Genomic DNA, 10741 nt, shown 5'->3' with positions numbered 1-10741 from the left:
ATACAAAACCATAAGGAGATACAAAACATTACTTCCGAATAACAACCTAACATTAACATGATCTCATCATTAATCCATATTATAAAGATTCAACAAAATTTTACATAAGTTATCGCCTACCCAATACAACATTCACCTTTTATTTAGGCTTGTCATAGGCCAAAAATGTAAAAAAAAAATCCAACCATATGAATGAGAAAACCATCATATTTTGGTGGCTTAAGCACTAGGATGTGACAAGTTGTAAAGACAAGACAATCCACTTTATCCTACATCATTGCAACCTAAAGTTGCTTCTTACTTTGACATTTTACATAAAATAGATCAATTGCACTAAAAAATCAAGACTTTGAAACATTATCGAATTAAGTTCCATCACAAAAATAATCAATGAAAAAATGATGCAGTGCAGGTTTCCACTGTTCTATCCCACAAAACATCTAAGCAATAAAAGTAAAAGGCACTACATTTTATCTTTGATCCTAGAAGTAGATAATGAACATCTTTTAGTATCTGTTGTAGGAGATCTACAATCGAATTTTCGTCGTAAGCGAAACACAGTTCGAAGCACGGATTAGTGCACCTCTTTTAGAAGAAGATGCAGAAAAAAGAGGGAAAGAATATCAGGATTGGTAAAAAAAGAGGTGTTCATCCAGAATAAAGAATAAGGTCTTCCTACCCTGAAAACAGTCACTTTCTGCATCTTGTTTCCTGCTAAAGATTTTCAAGGGCACATGTATAGCTAGTGATAGTTAATGCAGCCTCTAACTCAATGATTGGTAAGAAGGGATTATCCGTAATCAACCCAAAAAAAGAGAGGTTAACCGAACAAATACATGTCGTCCGATATCGTCTTTCTTTAAGCATAGTACATGTATAGGCTATTTGCAGCAGCACAAGCAATTGAGTTTTCACTTGGGTGCCAGGCTAAGTGCAGCAACTTTGTTGTGAAGTCAAACGAATTCCCATTCGCATCAACACCGGTGTTTTCGGCTCCTGTTCAAGATAAGCAAATATTGGGAGTGTTGATATACTAAGAACAACATATATTAATGAAAAAATCACTCAAAGACAAGGTGATTATATAGAAAACTGACCGCGTCTTACAACTCGTGTTATACTGTTTCCTAGTGTTCTAGAAGGCCTTGACGGGGTTGGAACTTGTCGTCTGGTGAAAAGAAAAAATTGATGTAAATAATACATTGCCTATCGAAACCACAATTGGCATTAGAAAATCCTATATAAATTACCTCATTGGATTTTTACTGGCTTCCAACGTTGTAGCCTCAGTACTTCCCGGGGAACAACCAAACACACGGAATAGATTGCTGGTATCGAATGAAACCAAATAGTAAGATGCAGAGACAATGGGAACAAAACCATAGATAGGTAAAGTTTGAATCACATACCTGTACGAACCAGTAGCAACACGCAATCCATCACCACTCAGGCAACACTCAAACTTGTCAAAAATTGAATCATTTTCATATAAATCACAAAGCTGGCACATTCCAAAAAACATATGTTATTGTAACTCAATAAGGCATCATAAATTCAGGTTTCATCACTTACGTAAATAGAGGAATCTAACCTTTGGTCTTAAATGCTCGTGAACTTGAAACGTTGCAACCGGGCCAGAATCCATATTGATGTCCCATAACTGACAAGTAAAGAAGGTGAGATAAGGCTCGAAGGATTCAAACAACAATCAATAGATTCTATCAGAATACCAAATATTCAATAAATCCAAGTGAAGTTGGGATCCCGTAAGTATCCCATCCAAAATACTGAGAAAATATTAATCACGAACATGGGTTTTAAAATTATAAGGCTCTCAAACCTTTAAAGTCATGTAATCACGACTAAGTATATATCTTCCCTTCTTCCCAAACTTTATGTCAGAGACAGATGCAATAATCTCGGTGAAAAATGATCTCGACCCGGGGGCCTCTTGTTCCTGAAATCTGTATAGAAGACAACTGTCAGTGAACCTAGCAGGCATAACAAAAAATTACATAATTGTACATGTATTGACTTCAGAAAAATGCTTGTCCCAGTGAAGAAGGAAACAAACCATCTTTCCTGAAATTTTGCCCACCATCTCAACATTCCTTCAGAATGTAAATGTATAAGCCACTAGGGAAAGAAATAAGAACATAACTAAAAGATGAGCTTACATTTTGGCATGAGAATCGCATAATGCTGACTGCCGCAAGTCAACAAGACGAATTGAACCCTTTGAACTGCTATATGCCAATGTATTACAATGTGTCGGGTGAAATTCTGCTGAAGTTATAACCTCTGCAATAATAAGATCAAGGGTCAAGGCCAAACCAACACTATACAAAAGGCATAGGGCAGGCAAAACATTATATATAAGAAACAATGATATGGAAACTCAATTCCTACTTTAAGAAGTGATAAAGCTTGTGAACTTTTGCACACAATTTCAACTTGTTTTTTATAGGCATGCCAAGGAACTACTGTGCTTTTGGGTAGACATTCTTACAACTTGTTTTTTAAAGGGAACGTTTTTTGATGGGGAGGGGAAATTGTGCAGTTGTCGGGGTTTAAACGAGGTCCTCACACTTTGCAGCCTACCAACTGAGCTAATACTTCATAAATTGAGTGCCTTCTTCCATCCTTCATAATCAAATGCCCCACTCCATTATCTTTCCTAACAAACCTCTTCATCATGTTCCTCTTCACATTTTTGGATCCACTTGCTTTGTCCATTATCTTAGCAAGAGCAAACACAGGTTAACTTAGCCTGAGCAAAGACAATTATTTTAGCCCGAGCGAAGACAAGTTATCTTAGCCCGAGCAAAGACAAGTTTAACGCCGTGATCACTTCAATGTATCTTTCTTGGCAATCCTTTATTACAAAAGGGTACATATGTTTCTATAAAAGAGAAGGAAATAGAAGTAGAGAAGAAGAGAGAAGATAAAGGGAGAGAAACCGAGTGTGAGAGAGAGAAGAATTGAGAGAGGTAACTGCTACTCTAAGTTTGTTATTGAAAATATGAGTTAGTTAGAAAAGGAGGGAACCTCATCTCTATTTATAGTAGATGAATGGGTTGTCTAGAAAGCTATCATCACTGACTAGTTCTTAATCGTAAACTAATTATTACAAAACAGAAAGAGTAAATGCTATACTCTAATATACCTCTTCATCAAGAGATAGAGGATCAAACACTCTGAGACACTTTCTGAGAAGTGAACTTGGAAGTGGACAAAGGTTTTGTCAACACATCTGTTGTCTGATGTTCAGAAGGAATGTGTTTGACTTACAGGGCCTTGGACAGGATTCTATCTCTAACAAATAATAGATCCAGTTCAATGTGCTTTGTTCTATTATGTAGAACAGGATTGTGAGCCATGGCAACAGTGCTGACGTTATCACATAGAATCAGTGGTGCTTGATGAGCAAACTTTAGTTCTGAAAGAAATGATTCTATCCAAATGATCTCATGAGAAGCCAAACAAGGCTTCTATATTCAACTTCAGTGATGGATCTAGATATGGTTTGTTGTTTCTTGGACCAACATTGTGACAATGTTGGGTCCAACAAATACACAAGCCCCTGAAAAGGATTTCCTATCATCTGGGACAGATGCCCAACATGCCATAATAGACATTGATAGTGATGATGCAACCGGATTTCCTATCTTATCTAGTGTAGTATGTTCACTCATCCAACACAATATTGCATGTCTTATAGCCAGAAGTAGAGCATGATGAAAATTGTATATGCAGAATTACTTAAATACTTTACTGTTTGTGTTTTTATATTCTAAATTTGTGGTACCCAATACCAATACCCACACCAGAGAAACGAAGTGTGGTTGCCAGGTCTAATATTGAAGCAAAGTACAGAGACATGGTTGCAGCATCATGTGAACTCATCTAGTTGAAACAATTGCTTTAAGAGTTACAGTTTGGACATGTATAACAAATTACCCTTATTTCTGATAATCAAGTTACCCTATATACTGCTTCAAATCCGGCTTTTCATGAAAAAACAAAACATATTGAGATTGATGGACATTTCAAAAGAGAAAAGACCTTATTAAGGTGATATTGCTACAAGCTTTGCCTACCTCAAATGACTAGCTAGTTGATCTTACAAAATCCCTTAAGAGAACCAAAGATCATTTATATATGTAACAAGCTTGAGGGCCATGCTAGAGAAATGGTTGTATTATTCACTTATTAGTATAATATACTTTCTAAGCAATGTACTAGCTGATTAAAGAAACTCACAACTTTGAATGAATAACTAAGACAAAATGGTGACAAATATCATTACTTTCTATTCCAAAACCTCTGGTTCATCTCTTTTTTCTGTCATTGTTAAGACTAATCTAAATGCCTCTAAACGTCAAAGAGATTGAGAGTAGAACGATTTACACATGCAAAATGAACACTTATCAGGCAACTACAACTCATATGTTGAACACTTCTTTAACTAGATAAGCTATATGCAGTTATAAACAGCTAAATGCTTCCAGCATCACAGCAATATAATAGCGAGATCTTACCCGTCAGATCCTCCATATTTGCAGGCTTTACATCAACGATATTAAAACTTTGATTGCTAATTTCCAGATTCCAAAGATTTATTCGCAAATCATCAGCTGATATGAAAGTTTCACCATCACTATAAGATACGAAACATACAATCATCCAAAATTTGGTCAGATTTTAGACAAAAAAAAAAATAGAAAATAGGCGCACAAAAAATATGCAAACATGAAAAACTCCAAAAAAGAGAATCAACACTACATTAAGAGAATCAAGATAATTGGAAGAAAAAAAATGTTTGAGACTGAAAAGCCTCCTCTTACTACAATATGAGCACTTAGTGTTTCCACACAGTTTACGAGATAGAAAAATATGGTACAATGACAACACAATATTGCATGTCTTATAGCCAGAAGTAGAGCATGATGAAAATTGTATATGCAGAATTACTTAAATACTTTACTGTTTGTGTTTTTATATTCTAAATTTGTGGTACCCAATACCAATACCCACACCAGAGAAACGAAGTGTGGTTGCCAGGTCTAATATTGAAGCAAAGTACAGAGACATGGTTGCAGCATCATGTGAACTCATCTAGTTGAAACAATTGCTTTAAGAGTTACAGTTTGGACATGTATAACAAATTACCCTTATTTCTGATAATCAAGTTACCCTATATACTGCTTCAAATCCGGCTTTTCATGAAAAAACAAAACATATTGAGATTGATGGACATTTCAAAAGAGAAAAGACCTTATTAAGGTGATATTGCTACAAGCTTTGCCTACCTCAAATGACTAGCTAGTTGATCTTACAAAATCCCTTAAGAGAACCAAAGATCATTTATATATGTAACAAGCTTGAGGGCCATGCTAGAGAAATGGTTGTATTATTCACTTATTAGTATAATATACTTTCTAAGCAATGTACTAGCTGATTAAAGAAACTCACAACTTTGAATGAATAACTAAGACAAAATGGTGACAAATATCATTACTTTCTATTCCAAAACCTCTGGTTCATCTCTTTTTTCTGTCATTGTTAAGACTAATCTAAATGCCTCTAAACGTCAAAGAGATTGAGAGTAGAACGATTTACACATGCAAAATGAACACTTATCAGGCAACTACAACTCATATGTTGAACACTTCTTTAACTAGATAAGCTATATGCAGTTATAAACAGCTAAATGCTTCCAGCATCACAGCAATATAATAGCGAGATCTTACCCGTCAGATCCTCCATATTTGCAGGCTTTACATCAACGATATTAAAACTTTGATTGCTAATTTCCAGATTCCAAAGATTTATTCGCAAATCATCAGCTGATATGAAAGTTTCACCATCACTATAAGATACGAAACATACAATCATCCAAAATTTGGTCAGATTTTAGACAAAAAAAAAAATAGAAAATAGGCGCACAAAAAATATGCAAACATGAAAAACTCCAAAAAAGAGAATCAACACTACATTAAGAGAATCAAGATAATTGGAAGAAAAAAAATGTTTGAGACTGAAAAGCCTCCTCTTACTACAATATGAGCACTTAGTGTTTCCACACAGTTTACGAGATAGAAAAATATGGTACAATGACAAAAACTAAAATCACCTGTTATTTGATATAGAATTGATATGATAATCATGAGCATGGGCATATACTCTACGACATCGAGCCACCAGACTCGTCTCATGGCTGACTACCTGCATATTTTACAACCCATATGTTAGCAATAGCTGAATTACAAAGACTCAAACAAGTAATTGTCAAGGTTGCAAAAGGAAGCTTAGGAATGTAACTACTGTATTTTCTTTCCTATCATATAAAGAACCCGAAAGTATACTAAAATACACACTAACAAATGAAACAATCAAAACAACAAATTAAACACTAACGTTTTTCTTTCTGTTTCTTTTTTTCCCACTTCCTTGATTAAGGAATCTATACTGGAGGACTGAAAATTTATAGTTGAATATTTATACGGAAATATGTTGGTTAAATGGACTTCAGAACCATAATGTAACTGAAAAAGCATAGGCGTTTTCCACTATTTCCGGCTACTTACGTTAGTAGTAATTGTAACTAAACACTAAGTAAAGGTATTTGATTCTCTTCCTTTGGCTCCTTGAGTTTGGATATCAACTATCAGCTATATTTTTCTCTTCACTACCTTTAATATAAAAGATTACTACAAAAAAAGAGAGCTTCGAGTTTCTATTACCCTGCCTAAACAAAACTAAGAAACTTAAGCAGCATGATGAAATCAATCTGGAAATATATTTCTTGTATTTATACCAGGCCTAGGACATTCAACCTTTATCTACCATGATGTTATAATTATGAAAAGGACAAGACAACATCCCCATTTTGAGACCCTCGTCTCGTCCCCGCAATAAATAAAATTAGCATAAGCATTACTAAGCTTTGTCTCTTCCACGTTAATCCACAAATTTCTAGATTGTTCATAGTTAAAAAATCATTCTATGCTAATTTTTATCCCGAGAGAAAACTGGAAAACAGAATTCAACAGCAAGGGATGGATACAACTACCGAGGGTAATCTGAGTGAAGGTATGCCTCCTGGAGGAAATGAGAAGTCATTGCTTAGATAACTGTATGATCTATCGGGAGGTCCTCCATTTGCAATATGTGGCCCAGAGTTACTAGAACTACTTGAGCTAGCAATAGAACCATTCCCCGTTGCTTTTGAAGGGTCAACGTTCATTTCAGAAATTTTCTTGACCTTCTTTTCTTGAACCTGTTCAAATCTCAGATAAGGAGAGCATAAGAATAAGTGGTAGAGAATGGAGATAGACCAATTATATTAATTCACAAATAATAATAATAATAATAATAAAAGAAACACTATCGCGTTTATTTAGTATGCATGCATAACATGGCATTCTTTCAAATGTACACTTCCTCCGTCCTCAAAAAAATTGGCCTAATCCCTAGTCAATGCCTTTAGTAAAATATTAACATTCACATAATCAATTGACCATTAAGGATTTAAGGTAATAAAATGTTAGAACTTAAACAGACAAATGAACAGCTAACAGATACATGCACCCTAAAAAGTCACCCCCTATATGAAAAGTTTCTCGTTAGCTGAGCTATGATGCAATATTTAGTAACCACTAATTCAAAATATAATCGGTAATTTCCAGAGGCTAAGCCGAGGTAACAGATTTCATCAGAATCCAGAGTTTATAGGCCTCATAAGATTTAACACATCTCCATAAACAGATATACAAAAAAACATGTGAAACGAGGGACAAAACTTTGTTGTAGAAATGTACTTCAGAGAGCACACAGCATGCGACAACTGAGCAATATTTCATACCTTCCAAAATTTGATGGTTTTATCATTTGTAGATAGAAGGAAGAGAGCACCATTAGCTGATTGGCACCATTTTATTTTGTTTATTTTCTCTTCTATTTCCAAGCTCTTAAGGTAGTCAAACTGAAACAACAATCACATGCTATAGATATTAACATTTACTAGCCACAGGAAGCTGAAGCTGTAATAACCGGTTTGACTGAGAAATACCTCAGGCTCATGACTCTGGAACTCTGTTTTATAACGGAACTCAGGATGCCTATTCATAGAATAGTCCATCTTCTCCAAATCGCTTCTCGATCTACCATGCTGCATATTACAGTATACAGACATATTGCAATATTAAGTGTGAAAATGGAATATTTCAAAACTTATGTTCGGTTTAAAAAGAAATGTTTACAAAGGCAAAAATCAAATTTACATCTTTTGCATCTGTCCTCTCGAAGAGAACTACTCGACCACCACGATCACCAGTAGCAAGATGATCACCAGACTTGTCAAATTCAATAGCAGAAATTATGTCCACTGTAGAAAGAAAATCGGGCAAATAATTAGGAATATTTCACATTAAGCTGCAACAAACAAAACTAATCCAAATTTCTCAATTAATCTGTAGTAGAAGTCCGTTAATAGTGTCGCAAAATATATACCCAATAAGGATCCGTCTGATTCAAAAATTCATGTCAGAATTTCCATTCTTTCCAGTATCTTAATCCCTTAAATAAACCATGAAATAAATCTTAGTTAGACTTAGACACGACACATGAGCACTGTATGTTTGCTGTGAGTTAAACCAGCTTAATGATACTTCATGTTTTACTTTGTACGAAGTCCAAGCCTCTGCCACCGTAATCTCGCCATAGGACTACGGCAAAAGTTTCCAAAACTATCAAAATATAAAATGAAACCAGCCAGACCATACATACAATTTCTAGACAACTAGATAGTTTCAGCTCCCTCATAGGAAGACTGATCAAATGAATATGTTTCACATTTGACCTTCCATTTACACACTGTTCACAGGACAACAATTAATCATGCATTATTCTCTTAGTCCCTGTTTGCATTTTTATCTTCGGTGGGGGTTGGCAAACTGAAGTTTAATGATACTTCAAGGTTTACTTTCGACAATTATAACCTATAAACTATATCATAGCTCCACCACTGAACCAGAGACATGCAGTTGGGGGACAATCTTTCTGAGCTATATATATATAGGATCTTAGTTGCAGACTTGCAGCATTGGAAATTTGAATTGGCAAGAAAGTGGAAACTAATTTTGCAGGAAAAAACAATATTGACTCAAACCGCCCCTCCTCCTCCTTGAAAGTTCCAAATCCCAAATTGCGAATGATACCTCAGTATAACGGAAACACCGTATATCTAGCTACTATAAGAAACAAGGAAGACGAATCATGCATCAATTTTATCTACATATATTGTATCCTCTCTATGGGGATGCAGCTCAAATGGTACAGCACTCGCCTTGCATGCGAGAGGTACAAGGTCCGATCCCCTACATCTCCATTAACCATAGGGGATTGGGGGAATGATAAAGCAAGACTTAGAGATGATTTGTCAATGAACATGATCTATGATAGAACATTATAACGTCATTCGATCGGTCCATGCAGTTGGCCCCATGTAGTAGAATAAAGGCTTGGTTGTTGATGTTGTACACACCACCAATTTCAGAATTGGTACTCCAACAATTCAAACACAACAAACAACCAAATGTTTTATTTTCGCATATTCAAAGTTCCGAATCACAACCTGACCCTCGCAACCGATCTTTAATGTCACTCACCAAACAACAAATAATCAAAATCTAAACAATAACATCCAAACTCACATTGAAAACTAAACAAACAAATTCACCACGACAATAACTTCTCTCAATATAATCACAAGCTAGAATCAAAACCACCCTTTTAAACTCAAAGCCAGTAAAAAAAATCACAATGCAAAACACAACCTCAAAATCACTACTTTCCCCAAATCAAACAACACATTCAAAATTACAAATCGTTTAAGCAATGACCCAAAAGCCAAAACAAGATCTTAAACAGATCAAAGCATTGAAAACAAACCCTAATCCCAATAAAATCAACACAACGTATGAACAAACAATTTACCTTCCTGAACTTCTTCACCAGCCGCACGCTCACCAAAAACCTGAGAGAATTTCCAATCCAGCGGTTGCGGTGGACCCGCCGGAACACCACCTGCGGCGACCTTATCGCCACCGTTCATTTCTCCGAAATAAGTGATTCTGAAAAATCCAATAATCTTAACTTTCACAACACATCGAAGATTTTCCTTTCTGGGTTTTCACAAGATCATAGTTTCATACAAACCCATCAAAAAAGTTGCAATCTTTTCTTCCTCTCACACCCTTCTTTCGATTTTCAGTTCAACCATTACAACAAAAACAAACAAAAAATTAGAAAATTTTCTCTCTTTTGCAATCAAATTTTTCTCTTTCTATAAAAAGAGGAAAATGGGAAACGTTTTTTTGGGATTAAAATCAAAATAACTGAGAAAACGATTCTTCGGTTTTGAAGATGCAAAAGAAAACACTTTTCTCTCTCTTAATAATATGTTTCTGTTTGTTTTTTCGTACGAAAATATATAATTTCACTGTCTATGATAACATCACCTGTCTGTCACAAATGTCTGTGAAGTACCAAGTTTGGTTGTTTTGTGATGAGTGGTGGTGATGATGGCTGTGATGTATAAACAGGTGAGATTAGAGAATGATTTTTAGATTGACTTAATTTTTTGTTATTTAACTTTTTTATTCCTAAGTAAGTGAAAATTTAATTCTCCTCTAAGGTAGTGCTGTGTTTAAGTGGAAAACATCTCAATAATATACTT

At 35.1% G+C, this 10741-nt stretch overlaps 1 protein-coding gene across 2 annotated transcripts; it reads right to left on the bottom strand.

Moving 5' to 3' along the window:
- LOC109357228 (serine/threonine protein phosphatase 2A 55 kDa regulatory subunit B beta isoform-like) lies at window positions 364–10467 on the bottom strand. Of its 2 annotated transcripts, none has more exons than XM_019601028.1 (14): window positions 10000–10467; window positions 8286–8389; window positions 8075–8173; window positions 7868–7987; window positions 7073–7282; window positions 6137–6228; window positions 5754–5872; window positions 2178–2301; window positions 1841–1964; window positions 1592–1660; window positions 1410–1501; window positions 1251–1328; window positions 1098–1168; window positions 364–996 (listed from the first exon to the last, which is right to left on the bottom strand). In XM_019601028.1, the coding sequence occupies exons 1-14, from the start codon at window positions 10115–10117 to the stop codon at window positions 860–862; spliced, it is 1557 nt and encodes a 518-aa protein (XP_019456573.1). In that variant the 5' UTR covers window positions 10118–10467; the 3' UTR covers window positions 364–859. The 2 variants fall into 2 exon arrangements, with proteins under 2 accessions (XP_019456573.1, XP_019456574.1); XM_019601029.1 differs by having other exon boundaries at window positions 7076–7282.

The sequence above is a fragment of the Lupinus angustifolius genome, chromosome LG09 (assembly GCF_001865875.1).
Source record: "Lupinus angustifolius cultivar Tanjil chromosome LG09, LupAngTanjil_v1.0, whole genome shotgun sequence".
In the NCBI taxonomy this organism is placed as follows: Eukaryota; Viridiplantae; Streptophyta; class Magnoliopsida; order Fabales; family Fabaceae; genus Lupinus; species Lupinus angustifolius.
This window is presented reverse-complemented; position numbering and strand designations above follow the sequence as displayed.

Coding starts and splice junctions, on each gene's coding strand:
- LOC109357228 (XM_019601028.1), bottom strand. CDS start 10,117: ATGAACGGTGGCGATAAGGTCGCCGCAGGTGGTGTTCCGGCGGGTCCA. Junction 7,283..7,867: donor AAACCATCAAATTTTGGAAG/GTATGAAATATT, acceptor AGATTTGAACAG/GTTCAAGAAAAGAAGGTCAA. Junction 2,302..5,753: donor AAATATGGAGGATCTGACGG/GTAAGATCTCGC, acceptor TTATTATTGCAG/AGGTTATAACTTCAGCAGAA.